This window comes from Ctenopharyngodon idella, chromosome 10 (genome assembly GCF_019924925.1).
Source record: "Ctenopharyngodon idella isolate HZGC_01 chromosome 10, HZGC01, whole genome shotgun sequence".
Lineage (NCBI taxonomy): Eukaryota > Metazoa > Chordata > Actinopteri > Cypriniformes > Xenocyprididae > Ctenopharyngodon > Ctenopharyngodon idella.
Genome location: NC_067229.1, coordinates 7450451 through 7467889, shown reverse-complemented (window position 1 = coordinate 7467889; position 17439 = coordinate 7450451). Strand labels below are relative to the sequence as shown.

Below are 17439 nucleotides of genomic sequence, written 5' to 3'. Positions count from 1 at the left end.
AAATGTCCAAACTTATTATTAGTATATTTACAATAACAAACAAAATGAAATAAATCTCTTTTTTTGTAGATCACAGAAGGATGTATTATTCTATAAGACACTACATTCATTAAAATATATCTTTATATTATCTTTAAATAACTGACTAACCAAAATTATATTATTCTTACCCAGTTATAGAAATAAAATTGATTTCTTTTTGTACAGCTTATCTCTGTTGTGCCAAATAATATAAATGTTTTTTTGACCCTATTATAACAGTATAATTAATAGCAGAGAAAGTTAAGACTGTCAGTTTTAACTACAGATTTTATTACTACAGATTACAGATAATATTTCTTAATTTTCCATAAATAAATAAATGAAATAAAAAAAGCTTTGGAAGTCTGAACAGCAACATAAAGAGAAGCAGACTGGGAAACAGACTGAAATCTTACAGGAACTTGTATGTTAACACACTAAAAACTAAGGCTTGTAATTGTTAAGACATTTTAGGTTTGGGAGCAACAAGGCCTTGAGTCAATGTAGGAGAGGATAATACTGTCATAAAACTTTTGCAAAATGACTAATTTAAAAAGACAATCCGACACTCATAGAAATCTGACAGACAGAAAAATAATCATTATTTTGACTGATCAGGAATTAATGAATCAGATTTGGTAAATAATTTGCAGTTTTAATTTAACACAAAATAATTCATAAAGAATACAAAATACATTTAATATCGTCAAACACAACATGAAGAAAGAGCACTTGAGGTACAGAATTGTTAAGGCAGTAACATAGAGACCATTTGGGTTTTTGCAAACAGCGATAAAGTTTTTGTGGGCGGAGCCAACCTGGTGACAGAAAATAAAGTTCTGCAGTAAAAGAGGATGCTGGAGATACAATGGAAGCCACGGAATAAAAGAAAAAAAAAGAAAATGTTAAGTTTATTTCTCACAATTAAGACTTAGTTTATATCTTACAATTCTTAGAAGAAAAAATAGAATTGCGAGATATGAACTCGGTATTCTGCATTTTTTCCCACGCAGAATTGAGCGCTTATATCCTGCAATTATGAAAAAATTGATACAAACTCACAATTGCGAGTTATAAAGTCTGAACTGGGAGAAAGAAGTCAGAATTCTGAAAGGAATGTTATAGGTTTAAATATTATCCATGTAACGTTATAAGTATAAATATTTCATGCTGTAACTGTCAGGCTAATACATCATGCCCCCTATGTGAATATTATGTAGATCTATTGATTACATCAAATGCACGCTTTAATTGTACACTAATCATCAACAGCTTTCATCAGTCCTATCTGCCAGTTTAATGGCTTGCAACCATAAAAGTTTATGTTTGGCCTCACAGGGCGTCTTTGACAACATTATTCTAAAATATTAAAGTCACAAAAGTGAGGATGTGAAAATTGAAACTTTTAGACCTGACATGTATTTGTTTCTCCTTCAGTCGTGACAGAAGCTAAAGCTTGTTTTTTTTTCCTCTGAATTAAGAAACAGTGTATAATCACTGCGACTGCTACTACTACTACTACTGATGCTACAGCTGCTACAATGTAAACCCAGACCGATGATGTCTTCATCTTGTCTGCTTCTGTTTCTTCTCCTTGGTCTCTTTGGTCATGTGATTTGTTTCCTTCTGCTGTTGATTCTGCAACAAGTTTGAAAGAAAACATTAACTCACAGTGATAAAGGAAACATTCGTCTACAATATATATATTTTAATATATATATATATATATATATTTTTTTTTTTTTTTTTTTTTTTTACACACCGTTGATGTGCAGCTGTACAGTCCTCTGTTCAGATGAGTGTTTGATGAAGCAGATGTATTTTCCTGCATCAGTGTGAGTGAGATTGTTGAGTTTAATGGAGAAGTTTCCTCTCAGATACTCATCAGGGAAAGTTTTAGTTCTGTTCTTGTACCGTTGGTCCTGTAGCTCTACTGAATCTTCACCCTTGATTATATCATACACATTCATTTTGCCATTGTGTCTCCAGTTCACATCAATGTCTTGTAGTTCAAGATCATGTTCAGTGTAAAAACATGGCAGGACAACAGAACCACCAATAACAGCCTCTACTGTTTCCTGCAGAGACACTGAAATGACAGAAACTTTTAAACACAGTCAGTGTCATGAATTCATCTTTCAAATGTGTTGTTCAGATTCTCACCTTTGTTTACCAGCACTGCAAACACACAGATGAAACAGCATCTGCAGAAAGAGAAAAAAACGTTTCTTTAACTTCCTTTATCTCACAGTAGAGCATGACATTAGCAACGGGCTTGTTTAAGATGAATGAATTCTGCACAGAACCAATCACCGGTGATCATTGTGAGTTACATGCCATTTAGAAATGCTGTCTGACGTGCTGTGACGTCACACTAATGTAGTAAAATACTACAGGTGGGCACAGTTTTTAGAGACAGCAGCCACATTTGCTGTTTACCAGCTACACAAACTAAAAGAATAATGAGAAATCACTCACTGCCGGTTAGTATATTTTTATATCATGATCATTGCTGAAGCTTATATCACAGTATACATTATTATCACATTATTTAATTAAGATAAAAAAACCTAAGTGTTGTCCTCCTAACAGGTTTAATAACTTTTTTCTAATAAGAAAAAGAATATTTAAATACAATAAAACACTCAAAAATGTATAAAGTAAACAGATGTTTGAAATAGATTAAACTGCAAAAGAACTATAAAAGAACAATAGATAATATTTTAGTTAACATTTCCATTAGTTAACATTAATCCATTAACTAATTTTAAAGGGATCATGACATGAGAAATCAAATTTGTCTTTTGACATAAGAGGTCTTTGTACCATTAAAACACTTTTCAAGTTTCAGAGCGTAATACTTCCTCCTCATAAACAAAGCATTTTTTTATCAAGCTCTAAAAAACAGCTGGTTTGATGTTGGGTGACCTGTGACATCACACAGCAAATACATTTGCGTACACCTGCCTCAAGAGCAAGACATTGACAAATAATGTTACATCATTGCACCATAGACCGCAAATACTGGCATTCAGTCACTTAGTGGCTGACATTTGCCTACACTGGATGTGAGCGTCACGTTAAGTCAAGTCATTATAGTCACTGAAGCTGTCTACACTGGATACAGTTTACAGATACGTGTTCAGTTTCTGACATACTCCACACCCAAGTCTGCTGACAACAGAACAAACAGAAGAGTGAAAGAATGTTTGCTTTGACGTATGGTGTGCGACGTGATGATTTTTGATTGTGAACGAGTAAAATGTCTCCACGATCTGCTTTTGAAGTATCGTGCTAGAGTGCATTCTATCGGTTCTGGCGCCTCCGTCCCAACATACTGTACAACACAACGTACAGTAAGTAACAAGTGGACTGGATTGCGCCGGAGGATTATATGTTTGTTCAGAGCATTCTGTTTTGTAAATGAGGCACAGAGTAATGGAGAGCTCATAAAGAAACTTTTCTTGAAAGTAGGCATGTGATGGTATCAAATTTTCATGTTTCAATAATTGTTGAAGCTTTTATCACGGTATATGGTATTATCCTGATATTGCAGTTCCAAAAAAAAATTATTATTATTTTTTTTTTTAATTCTCTTGAAAAGAACTGAACATCTAAATACAACAAAACAATGCACAAAAAAGTATAAAGTAAAAAATGTTTCAAACAGATTCAAAAGAATTATAAAGAACATTAGGTAACACTATACAATAAGGTCTCATTAGTTAACATTTGTTAATGCATTAACTAACTAACAATGAGCAATACCTAGATTTGTTACATTAATTATTCTTTGATAATGTTAGTTAAAAAAAAATACAACTGATACGAAGTTGAAACAAACATTAACTAAGATTAATAAATGCTTTAAAAGTATTTTCAATTGTCAGTTTAACTAATGAATTAACTAATGTTAACTAATGGAGCCTTATTGTAAAGTGTTACCGAACAATAATAAAGAATCAGAACATTTTCAGTCAATATCTACAGCATGTTGTACTGACAAACTTATTTAAAAGGCGGGACTTATTCTGCCATATTGCGCACTGCACTTTCTCCCATTAAAAAACAATACGAGTGACACGTCTTGTGTTATTCTATAGTCTTTGGTTATATGCTGTCGTAAATGCCGCGAGCCCCGCGAATTGTCACGTGAACAAGCAAATCCACAAAGAAAAATAAAATAAAAATAATATGTACGCTAATTAGATAGTTTTAATTTGGTAAATGATTTAGATATTTCTAAGTCAAATTGTCATCTAAAATTTAAGATCTTTCATAAGTAAAAATAAGACTTTTTAAGGATCCACAGGAACCCTGTTATTCAACAATATCTAATGATGGGCGATTTCAAAACACTGCTTCATAAAGCTTCGGAGCTTTACGAATCTTTTGTTTCGAATCAGTGGTTCGGAGCACCAAAGTCATGTAATATCAGAAAACGAGGCTTCGTTACGTCATAAGTCTTTTGAAATTCCAGTGGTTCACATGACTTTGGCAGTTTGATACATGCTCCAAACCAATGATTTGAAACAAAAGATTTATAAAGCTACGCAAACAGAGACACTCGATGTATATTTGGGAAACCCGTCACGGCAATTATCCACCTCTTCTTTGTTTTGCTTGGGAACTAATGTTTGCTCAGAGCCAAAGTTTACACAACTGCGTTCTCTGGAATCCTTCAACTCTCCTCGACGCCCACACCGTCAAGATGCGCCGCTGCTCGCCGCCAGCTCACATTGAAAATTAATGACTTTCTGATACTTTGACACTATTAATCATTAATTAATCAATCAATCCATGTGTAATGTATTAATGACGTGCAAAGAGTTTTCCTGTTAATTCTGTCTTAAATAAATCAAATAAGGACCAAAACAAACCAGGCCAAATGTAAATACGAGTGAGCATCTTGTTATTGTACGAATTGCCGAAGTTCCAGGGAACGATGCATTTTGTAAAAACAGAATTTCATTCAAAAATCATAAACATACCCGATGATCATGGTGTCCCGATATAATTCATATGTATTAATATTTCTGAAATACTACTTTTTCCGACAACAGATGCGGAAATGTGGACCCCGAGCGATCTTTTCTTCTTATGTAGATTTACTGCCGGGTTGCAAACCAACTAGAAAAATGAACAGCGACTCCTGCAGTGCTGGAGTGTGATGAAGATTTTCGGCCAGTGTCGGCTACTTTTATGTCCATTTTCTTTTTTAACCACGGCGAGAAAAAAATATAAAGAGAGGTTGTTGTATTTTTAAATGCTATTTTGAATACCAAAATTTAAATTAGACCCGTACACACAAATTTCATGCACAAAATAAAATACTGACTTCTTTTCAGTTTATTACGTATAAATTTTAAATGGACAGAAAAAATGTCAATGTAAATTAGAAATAATGTTTCTCCCACACTTTCGAGAGCCATATCTCTGGAGCCATATTGGTTTTAAAGTCGTCATGAAATCAAAATTGGCCCTATTTACTTTGTTAGCGCACATTACTAGTCTTGTGATGAACAATTAATCCATGCAAGTTAACACACAGAAAACATTTGTTTGTTGATCTTTAATCAAAATCTGAAATTTTTCTTCCGCTCTGGAATGGCGTTCCTTCTCTGATGACGTCAGTTTGACGGCTTGGGTTGGATATCCTTAACTATTCCCCTCTAACCGTCAGTCTGCTATGAGCGAGAGATAGGGAAGAGCTGCGCTAAAATAAAACCCTGCCCTCTATTCAATATTCCGTTTCACTTGGAAATACGTCACAACACTGAAGTTATGTCGGTTGCAACTTACGGTTCATGGGGACTTTAAAACTGAAATGAGAATTGCAGAACACCTGTCCCAACTTGGTGACGGTCAAGGTTGTTCCCCTCTCGGCCTTATTAAAATATCAACCCATTCTCACTCCCAAGGGGTCCAATACTGCCACATGTTCAAGGGAAGTGTGGTCACTATCGGCAAAAGCGTTACGCCTAGCGCATTGCATTTAGTGAGAAAACTTTCAAACCTTCACTGAGGCAAAGGGCAAGGGGATTTAGTCTTCATGAATTATATTTTGGAGTATAATTTTTTTCATCATGACATATGTTGCAGTATGGTGATCGGGAAGGGACATACATTTTTTGTCACGGCTTGAGATCCTATGCTGAGGGAGCAACATGTATTTCTCGACCATCCTGTGCTTGCGCATTAATTCAGCCAGCAGCTTGAAGTCAAAATACTGCAGTTTCTTCTTCTCTGGTCTCCCAGAAATCTGGTGGTCTGAACTGTACACGATCCAGTTTGTGGCAAACAGGTCAAAGAAATGCAGGACCAAACGGATGCCAAATTCTGACCCTACCATCTGAATGTCGCAGCATTCTTTTTTTTTTTTTTAATTTATAAAGACCCATTTTCTTCACTGCTTATCTTAAAGGTTAGTTCACCCAAAAATTAATGTCATTAATTACTCACCCTCATGTCGTTCTACACCCGTAAGACCTTCATTCATCTTCAGAACACAAATTAAGATATTTTTGATTAAATCCGATGGCTCAGTGAGGCCTGCATTCAAAGCAATGACATTTCTTCTCTCAAGATCCATTAGGTACTAAAAACATATTTAAAACAGTTCATGCAAGTTCAGTAGTTCTAACGTAATAATATAAAGCGATGAGAATAACGACTTTTCAACAATATAGTTATGGGGCGATTTCAAAACACTGCTTCGGAGCTTTACGAATCAGATCAGTGATTCGGATCTCCTATCAAACGGCTAAACTGCTGAAATCACGTGACTTTGGCGCTCCGAGTCACTGATTCGATTCGCAAAGCTCCGAAGCAGTGTTTTACTTTACCCATTTTTGGGTAAACTAACCCTTTAAAACTGCAGTCCGTAATTTTGCCTCTTTGTCGCCATCTCTGATTGAAACCTGCAACTGCAGTTGTTTGTCAGTCACCACATCAGTGTGGATACTGTACTTCGAAATTACAGATTGTAGTCTTGGATGACCAAAATAAGAATTTTCATCAGAAAATATCATCTGGACAAATCTGTTACTTTTTTTCAATAAATTGCTCTGCCAATGGTGATTAAATCTAATGATTGCTTAGCTCATATCACATCTAACCGTACAATTTATTAGTATTGTTATACTTTGTTCTCAAATGGTTAATGTTAACAACATCAGCATTGTGTGACTATGTGTATTTAGTGTGTATTAGCGTTGTAGATTTCAATTTCTGTACAGTCTAATCTCTAACGTTAATTTGTCATACCATACAATCTGCCATCAAAATTATAAATTTGATTATTCCAGCTGCTGTGAGAAAAGGTCTGCCACTTGCAGCATCCTCACATGATATATAGCCTATACTAGCTGGGACTCTTTCTTTATGTAAACAGACGTGACATAATGACGCAAAGACGAACAGCGGCATGCTTGAATTTCCCACGGAAAGTATGATATTCCGACTTTTAAAAAGCATTCTTCACATCCTTGCAATTACAAATACAACTTCAGCTCTTTGACCCGCACATTCCTTCTTGAACAGGTTGTCCAGTGTCAGTGTCCTGCCTTAGGTTTGCTCTGGCTCCCTGAACCACTATTATTTCACAGTTTGAGCTCTTCATCATCTTGGAATATGGCTGGAATATGGGATACATCTTCCGACATGGTTGTTTAAGAAATAAAAAGCTACACACCGCATCAGTTATGTTTAAAAGAATTGTTGCCAAACATATAACAAGCCAGAAACATATTAATCACTACAATAATGATCCATTAGACTCTTAAGTATTTGCTTTATTTAAAACCAAATGGTGACTTTTTTTTAGCCATGGCAGAGTAATACATTTGCTTGTGCAACTAAAGTATGTCTTTTCATTGTGTCATATATATTGTGTCTGTGTCTTTCTAATTTTCTTAGTGCGGATACTTCCTTTGCCCACTTGTTCTCCAGCATGAAACATTTGAAACTTTGTTCTTCTTTGTCATGGTCTGGACTTGAAGTCATTGCTGTTGTTCCAGTCATTGCCATTATATCAGTTCCATCCATCCCATGGTGGGTCTCATGGGTTTCTAGAGCTTTCAGACTGTGAAATATTTTTATACAAGCCTGAAATCATGAATCCTAAAAGGCGTGAGATTGTCGACACATTGCTGTCTCTTATTGGTCAGGCATGTTAAATAACGTGATATATTTTAACTCGATCCATCCATCCATTCCCAATACCGCTTATCCTCGGTAATGAAAAGTAAAAGATTTCCTCTTCACATAGACAGTGAAGAGAAAAATCCTCTTTAAGAGTTTAGAAAGGGCCCAACCACCCTTATCCTTCTATGACATATGTGTTTCTTAATGTTTTGTTATATATGATTTTATGTTTAAAGTCCCCCTGTAGTCAATTATTTTATCCCTTAAAACTCATCTTTGATCACCAAAATGACATATTTTTAAAAAAAAAATTCAAGTGGAAAAAATTTCTTCATGCCTTAAAATAGCTTGAATGTAACTCTACACCCTTGCCTCATTTAATATACACGGATCAATGAATATGCAAATTAGCCCCGCCTCCACTCGCTCACGCCAGCTCGGAGAGTCTACTGTTGCTATAGTGACGAGCAATTTGTTGTGTTGTGGATATTTAAGAAAAAAGCTTGCTTCGCTTCGTATATTCAGTTTAATTTCTGACGCTTAAATTGTGCTCTAAATTATGAATTGGTAAAACGGTCACACGCACACGCCCAGAGCAATATTGTTTTAGCTATGTTTTATAGTATTAAAATATTTCAAGACAAAAACATGAACTTTATTGGCTTTACTTCAAGTCAGCTGTCACTTTACTTTGACGCAAGCCCCTATGCGCTCGCACACTTGGCACAGCCCTTGCAACGGTTCTGTCATTAATTAATATGAATTAATATGATTAGCCTTTTGCCTGACTACTTTATCAAACAGCTAATAATGTGTTGCTAATGTTACACACACCGTTCCTGTTCTTCATCTCAGACAGAGTCAGACAGCTGCCTTCTAACAATCAGCATCCTTACAAACGCTTTGAACAACTCAGAACGTCAGTGGAGAAAGGCATATAGCTCATAACATCGTAATAGACTGGCTATATTGATAAATCTACACAATTATTCATATCAACAGAAGATATACCGGGATAACCTGGCTTCTCTCGAGACTTCAGAGCAGTCATAGTTAATGATACGCTAAAGCCAGCCAGCATGTTGTTGTGATTGGTTACAAGGTAGTCTGACGTCACAAACACCACCGATTTCAAACCGTGGGTTTGAGACTGTCTTTGGTTTACTGCAGTTTCAAACATAAAATACTCAGCAATGGTGCTGACTTATAAATTTGCACATGGTTTGTCTTAAAGCATATTAAAAACACTATATAGTCATATAAACAATGTTAAAAACTTGATTTTCACCACAGGGGGTCTTTAATATTAAAACTGCAAACCAGATCTAATTAATCCTCAATAACACATTAATTATTTCACTGGGCTATTTTAATTTGTGGTATAGTGCACTAGGGCCCTTTGAGGGGCCAATGAGGCCCTTATTAGAGAAATGGATGCGGCTCTTTTCACTTGTTTATAACTCCAGCATCCTGGTGCATCCTGGAGTGTCGCCACAGTAACACCACGCCTTAGTAAATGTAAAACATCAAACATTGGCATCAGGTGACATGCCTCTGCTAACTAAATGAGACGCATCTATGTATTTAAGAAATAGACAGAGCACTATGAGAACAGGTGTTATTGTGTCCATTATAACACAAAAACACAATACAACAATGCTGTAATACATACAATTATTGCTCTGCTGTTGCATGCCAGGTATTTGGTGGAAAACTAATAGGTCAAATTCAGGACAACTATTAACTAAAATAAACAGATATAAAACAAATGTGTGCCAAAGAGTTCAATCTGATTAAAGCAACTATTTACGGAAATACGCACAACCAAACCTTTATGCCGATATGCATAAACAAATCTGAATTAAATTTGAATGGCAAATTCATGAAAAGGCTGTATGTTTGACTCTTTTGTTTCTCTTTCTCTGCAGGACAGGATGAGGAACTGGAAACTCTGCATTCTTGACATTCATGACAGAGATTTCAGAAAATCACACTGTTTAAATACAGTATAAGACATAAGAACTGTGGTGAGATGTGTGAGATACCTGCAAAACTAGAGTATGTGAAAAGTTTTACACTTTTTTCACACTTGTGAAAAACATTAGATTTATTTTTTAACAATTAACCTCTGTTAAATAAATCAAATCAATATTGATCACACTTCAAAACAGCTTTTGTCATAGCTTTTTGTGTGTGTGTGTGTGAAAATGCTAACATGTACAAAACTTATTAAATAAATATGTCTGTAACGATTACAGTGATCTTCAGTGTTCACTGGGATATTTGAAGTGTTAAATATTGTATGAACACACACACCTCCAAAACTCAGCAACAGCACCAGACTGCATTCAGGTGTTTCACTGTATGTATGTGACTTTCAAGACTCAATAAACAGTGTAGATGAAACAAGGTGAAGGTTGGTGTTCAGATCATTTGCATGTTAATGGTTAGTTAGTTCTAAGATTTTACATTTTTTGTTGTTTTTGTTTTTAAATAAATAAATGACCCTGATGGCCCAATAAGGCTCTTGATGAGTCCTGGGGGTCCGGTCGTATGTCAGCAACAGAATTCTGTATAAACTACTGTTTATATGTTTTAGAATAGTGACATTATAGTTTGTCAATAATTCATAATGAATAGGTATCCATAATTGCACATTTAATTTCAGGACATTGACATTCATTAACATGAATCAAGTTTTAAAGATTGTTTAATAAATATTAATTATAAATAATTGCTCAATTTAAGGCAGCTAAAATTATTGCAAAAATCAAAATCGTTTGTAAGGAAATTTATTTAATATATGGTTGCAAATCTTTCAACAGTCAAGAGTGTTCACATACTTATGGATATGTAACAGTATATTATATTCTTCAGTATAGCAATATTTTGTTATACTCTGTCATATACATACACGTGTTTTCATTAGAAAGCGTTCGTTCCTTATTCTGCTGAGCATGATGTAAGTCCAGCTCAAGTTTAACCTGCTGTCACATGATGTCATTATATTACCTTAATGCTCTTCTCAAGGTGAAGTTGTTCATTCCGAGAAATCTTCAGGATAAACATTTGCTCAAATTATGATTCTGCAAAATGTCAGAAGATCAAGCTGTCAATATTCCAATTTGTGACTAATATCAGTTTTTCACTGATAGAAATTACTGATTCACTGATTAATCACTGATTTGCTCATTTACTCATTTTACTAAATCATCCATTTAGTTGTTGTTGATGTTGTTCCAGTTTGATCAGAAAGAAAGATTATACATGAAAGATTTTTTTGTTGTTGTTTTGTTTAAACCAATTCATAGTTTAAATGAATGAGAATTGTAATGGAGTTTACTTATGACTGTATTACACTGGTTTAGGGTAGCTGTGTTCGCCCTGGTGTGTCGGTCAGAACACAGGAGGCATGAATATGAATCAACAGTCTTTAGTTCAGCAATGATCAGCACAGTGAACAGCACAGCCAGACCACAGGGCATTGCTTGGCATTATCTTCACAATAATGATATGTGAGGTTACTGTACAGGAGTAGGCATAGGTGTGGTCTGAAACAATTAACAATAAACACCATTAGTAACATCCACAACTTCAATCAATATAATAACCGGCATTTATACTATGAGCTATTCATTGTAGACATGAAATTATCTGCAGTAATACCACTTTTCACCGTTAGATGGCGCATGGCGCTCATAAATGGAATTATTTGCTGCGTCATCACACAATCCGATAATTAAACTTCTAAGAATAACTACAGAGCGAAAGTATAAACATTCAAATCTACACACTGGAAATATCAATCAGTAATGCTATTAATATACTGAATCCAAATGTAGTAAATATACAAGTGAAATAAAGGGCTTAGGCAAGATGCTGGGTTTAGCGTCACTGGATCTTCACGAATGAACTCACAATATCTTATGAACTATTCCTCATACAACACATTCAGTAAAGGACAAATGTGAATGAACTTACATGTTGTCATTAACGCACAACTTGAACACATATCATCCTCAACCAAGCAAAGTTAAATTCAGTCTGTATTCTGGCGAGACCTAGGTGTGGCACTTCATGCAATCAGCTCAACCGGAACTGAAAGTTATTGACGCACGCAGTAACCCGTGCTCTGATTGGCTGTTCCTTCCCAACAAGAATCTTTCCGGTTCTACATCAGATATATAAATTAAATGAGGCAGAACATATACAGCAATATAAAAATAAATATTTCAAAAGTTAATTTCTTCATTGTTGACATAATTCGAAAATTGCCAACAAGAAATGGTCTTTTTTTTGGCAGTTTTTTATTGGAAAAGTACACTATGTACACTCCAAAACAACACAATTCACATTAACAGCGTCTGCAAGATTAACTAATTTTTATAATTTATAATTTTATAATTTTATAATTTTTAAATTTTATAATTTTTTATTTTGTTTCTAATTTTAACAGTTGACGTTATTATGGACATTTGCTGGTGTTTTTGTGTAACAGAGCTCCTCTGCTGCTCTCTGTAGGTCATTTATGATAGTTCAGATCTGCGTCTCACCACCCAAGAGAACAGTGGAAAATGGAAAATGTTTTATGTGCATCAACATATGGAAGAAGTTTACCCTGACAGGCATGTGGTTTCGAAATGATCCTGATTTTAATCATTTGGATGGCAAAAGTTTTCTAAAGAAGAACAGATGAAGAGAAACTAAAATAAATGCAAAGAAAATGTTTTCATTATTTTTATACTTTGTGATTTTATTACATTAATCTCCTCATATGTAACTGAGGTTTACAGCAGGTGTTAACAGTGATTAACAATTACATTTGCTGTTAGCCTCCTGAGCATCATAAAATCATCAAACCAAGCATGTTTGCTCAGAATGACTTGTTCTCCACATGTACAACGTTTTGAGAATTTGTGATTTTGTGCACACAAGATATAGTTAGCCTATTATAGGTCATACCAGACACATGGGTCATTGTATGGCATGTAGTTATGCAAATTATGCATTTACATGCAACTAACCCTAAACCAAACCCTAATCCTGGGTAACCCTATAGTAAACATGTTGTTAATTAATATTACTCAGTACTTAAATGTACAATTACAGTGTAACAAAGACACCTTAAAATAAAGAGTAGCCAAAAACTGTATCTCCTAATCTGTTTAAAAGAACAAAATTCTTTTGATAACTTTTTGTCAGCATGGTCTAGAGCTGATTTGTGCAAAGTTCGGTGACAAACAGCTGAGGAGTTTAAAAACATATTTTTTAAAATAAATTGAATACATTTTTTTAGATAATCATAAAAATTTGATTATGTATACATTTTAGCTAATATTAACTGCACAACCGTGTGTGACAATACAAATTCTTATTTCTTCAGATTCTTTGCTTTACTAATAATAGTAAATCAGATTTGTTAATCACTCTCTGAGACTGAGACTGTATTAAACTGGTTTAAGTCTTATCTTTCAGACCATAGGCAGTTTATTTCCTTGGGAGGACGTTGGTCCAAAGTTGGTTCAGTTCAATTTGGTGTCCCACAGGGTTCGATTTTGAGTCCCCTTCTTTTTAGCATGTACATCTTTCCTCTTGGTCAGCTTTTAAGATCCCTTGATCTTAAGTTTTATTTCTACGCAGACAATAGCCAGATTTATATTCATACAAAACCTGTTGATAATGCAGCTATTGGCTTTCTTGAACACTGCATTTCTGAGGTAAAAATTTGGATGTCTCAAAACTTTCTCTGTCTCAACAGTGAGAAGACATGCTTATCGGTTCACCCCATCAGATTAATAAATCCGGTCCTCTAACCCTAAAACTGGAAGGCTCTGCTCTAGAGTTTCAAACAAAATGTAAAAATTTGGTTGTGATCTTTGACACAAACTTAACCATTGATCCTCATGTCCAGAATACAGTTAAAAATTCATTTTTTCATCTCAGAAATATTGCAAGACTGCGCCCCATGTTATCCTTCTCTGTTGCTGAAATACTGATCAACACTATTGTTTTTTCACGCATCGATTACTGTAATGCTCTTCTTGCTGGGGTTTCTAAATAAATTGCAGTCTGTTCAAAATTCTGCTGCTAGAATCCTGACAAGGACCAGGACAAGTGAGCACATCTCTCCAGTTTTAGAGTCATTGCACTAGCTCTCTGTCAGGTTTCGGATTGATTTTAAAATTCTCACGCTGACCTACAAGGCCTTGCATGTAATGGCACCACATTACTTATCACAGCTTTTAACTGTCTACACTCCAAGGCATGATCTCACCACAAGACATTATATCTGCAATTATTCTAACAGGGAGGGATCTTATAACAATATGTCTGACTCAATGACGTAAAGTCTCAAATCTACTATCTCATCAACAGAATATGATGATGAAAAATTTGGTGTTGGTCCTTTTTTCATCAAAGCCATTCAGACACTGCAAATCATAACCTTTCTGTCAAACTGAAAAAGAAAAGATTTATTGTGCATCAGGCTTATACATTAAATAAGTCCAGCCACTACAAAGGAATGCTTTTGTTTTTGGAGCCATTCCCTCTGGAAGTTGTTTTTGGTCCTGATGAAATCTTTTATTGGAGAAGATAGATACATCAAATGAGAAATTTATTTCTCATTGTATACAACAAATGAGAGGTTATTTCTCATGAATTTGATAGAAATGATCCCTTCTGTGAACTCAGAATTGAAAATTTGTTTCATTTGGTTTGGTTTTTGTGAATGTACTATACTAAAAATCTCTGCTGATTTTCCCACACCAATCTATATAAATGTCTCATTTATATGAGTGTTTCCCCACCACATTGAAAATGTTTTTAATAATCTTTATGGCACATCTGAAGATGCACAAAATTACAGAGATATTCAGAGGTGTCCACCAAAGAAAATCCTTCATTTGATGGTGCAATTGTGTCTTTTTGTCCACAGCAACAGTTCCACAAATACATTTTGGTGTGAAAAATGATTTACTATTTACTGGTGTGACCCTATTTGAGACACATGTGGACTTTCACTAAATAACAAGTAACAACAGTGAATCAGCCCATATGATGCTCTCATTCTGATGATGTTTTGACTCATTGTATCTTTAACATGCAAATTAATTATTGGATTTAAATTATTTACGGCTTCTTTTTTATTGTAAACTGTAATTGTTATGACACATTTCCTCAAACAATTGAGCCATATGTGCCAGAGCCATTTTGTTGTGTGTGTGTTGCAATGTTTTTGTTAGGCACTGGGTGGCGCTGTAACATCAGCCATAAAGATAAGAAATAGGTCAAAAAGTCACAGACAATAGTAAACAGTTCAATGGTTTTTAGGATTCTAACAGGACACCAGAAAAACAAGCTTTTGCAAACCAATGTTATTTTAGTATCACTGAGATACTATTATAGTTTTTATTAATATTTTGAATTAGAAAATTGAATTATTATTTTTTTTTATATTGCATACTATGTTTTTTCATTTTAATTGTAATTAAAATTTTAGTAATTTTGTTGTGCTGTTTTTGTTTTTTGTCATTTATATATATAAATATATATTTAAAAAAAAAAACTTTTTTAAGTTTTATTTCTTTCAGTACATCAAATTAATGAAAATGAGAAATGTTTCTTTGTAGCGGAAATAAAATAAATATAAGGTTTTTTTATATTTTATTTCAGTTATCATTTATTGTATTTCAAGCAACACCATTCATTTATGGTTTTAGTTAACTATAATAAACATGATGCAAAGACATTTAGTCTTCCTCTGTCTGAACTGAAGCCTCTGAGAATGACTCTTCTGACTCTACTCTAATATAACAATATTATAAAAAATTAACATGCCAGTGTATGACTTCAAGTAATTAATTAAGCACATTTTCAATAGAATGGCCAATATAATGACATCAAATAACTACAAAAAAATAAACACAATATAATTATTCTTTTTTTCTTTACAATATTACACAAAAATTAAAATAACACTGCCAGTGTATGACTCCAAGTAATTAAGCACATTTTCAATAGAATCCCCCACCCCCCCACAAACATTAAAAATAAAGTAGTAATAATTATATAGTTCAAAATAAAAATCAGTCACCATTGTTGCTCCAAACCTGCAATACTACTGTATCTCCAGAACAAAAATAAATAACACAAGGACTCCATGTTTATATCTTTATAATGAAAGTTATCATCAATACTGCTTGCACTTTCTTAATTGTATGTTTTCCATTCAAATTCTGGGAGCCTCTACAAAAATGTATGTGGATTAAAGCTTTGAGCCTTTCTTTTAACAGCTGGCTAGTTCATGCTTTTGTAGCACACTTCGTCCCCTCGGGATGAATCCTTACTAAGAACCCGATGATCAAATCAGACAACAACAATTTTAGAATTTTGCCAGATTTATGAATACAAAGTACAACAAATGGATACAAAATTGTTATACTGTATATAACAAAGAAAAAAGGAAGGAGAAAAAAAAGTAAATGGTGAAGCAAAGTATGTGAGAGAGAGAGAGGAAGAAAGAGAGTATTATATGAACCTTCTACAAACATTGCAAAAATGGGGCAAAACAGTGCTTGCCCATGTGAAAGTATTGGACTAGCACTTATTTAAAGAGCAACTACTGAGATATCAAAGAAATGTTATTTGAGTTTTCATTTCTCTGGGGTGGAAACACATCCTTGAATATTTATTAAACAACCCCAAAAAAAGTGATGAAGAAAGTCAGGCATGATATGGTAAATGAGGAACACTTCTGCTGGTTCCCATAACAACCCTTTTGTGAAGATCACAGAAGGGGAAACATAGATTTAAGGTACCGTGTCATGCTAACATTTCAGAAACAATTGCAAAAAATGAATCATGCAGTTGACATTCCATTGTTGATGCTTTGCGATTTTCATGTTATTCCACGTCACAGATTTCTGTTCGGTTTCTGCTTTAATTTGTGTCGGAAAGTGTTCTTACACAACATCCGCCGTGCTCACGCTTGATTTAGTGGAAGTAAAAGGTTGTTGCATGCAGGGATGTGTTCCCACACACTCAGACATTCACACATTATTTCATCCACTCACGTTTTAAGTGCCACACTGGCCTTATTACAGTGCTCTGTTTCTCTCGCTCTCGCTCTCTTTCTCATCTCACAGGGGGCAGTACACTAATAAGGAGTTTTATTAGTACTTGCAGTATGTTGCCTAGAGATAACAATGTCACCTTTGGCATGGAAACATTTAGCTTCACATGTAGTACGTGTGCCGTTTACCTGAGGAATTG

At 34.5% G+C, this 17439-nt stretch overlaps 1 protein-coding gene across 3 annotated transcripts; it reads right to left on the bottom strand.

Moving 5' to 3' along the window:
- Window positions 1–394: 394 nt before the first annotated feature.
- Window positions 395–12270, bottom strand: LOC127520006 (CD276 antigen homolog). 3 transcript variants are annotated; one of them, XM_051907724.1, is made up of 6 exons: window positions 12148–12270; window positions 11510–11717; window positions 11179–11252; window positions 2185–2225; window positions 1784–2110; window positions 395–1659 (listed from the first exon to the last, which is right to left on the bottom strand). In XM_051907724.1, exons 3-6 carry the CDS (start codon window positions 11208–11210, stop codon window positions 1427–1429), a joined length of 633 nt encoding a protein of 210 aa, XP_051763684.1. In that variant the 5' UTR covers window positions 11211–11252; window positions 11510–11717; window positions 12148–12270; the 3' UTR covers window positions 395–1426. The 3 variants fall into 3 exon arrangements, with proteins under 3 accessions (XP_051763684.1, XP_051763685.1, XP_051763686.1); XM_051907725.1 differs by having other exon boundaries at window positions 11525–11717; XM_051907726.1 differs by lacking the exons at window positions 11179–11252; window positions 11510–11717; window positions 12148–12270 and adding an exon at window positions 5013–5232 and having other exon boundaries at window positions 400–1659.
- Between the last annotated feature and the right edge of the window lie 5169 nt (window positions 12271–17439).

Excerpts from the sequence above, each read along its gene's own strand:
- LOC127520006 (XM_051907724.1), bottom strand. The coding sequence starts at position 11,210 with ATGAACAACTTCACCTTGAGAAGAGCATTAAG. Across the intron at positions 2,226-11,178 it reads ACCTTGAGAAGAGCATTAAG|ATGCTGTTTCATCTGTGTGT; the intron begins GTAATATAATGA and ends CTCTTTCTGCAG. Across the intron at positions 2,111-2,184 it reads TGCAGTGCTGGTAAACAAAG|TGTCTCTGCAGGAAACAGTA; the intron begins GTGAGAATCTGA and ends CTGTCATTTCAG.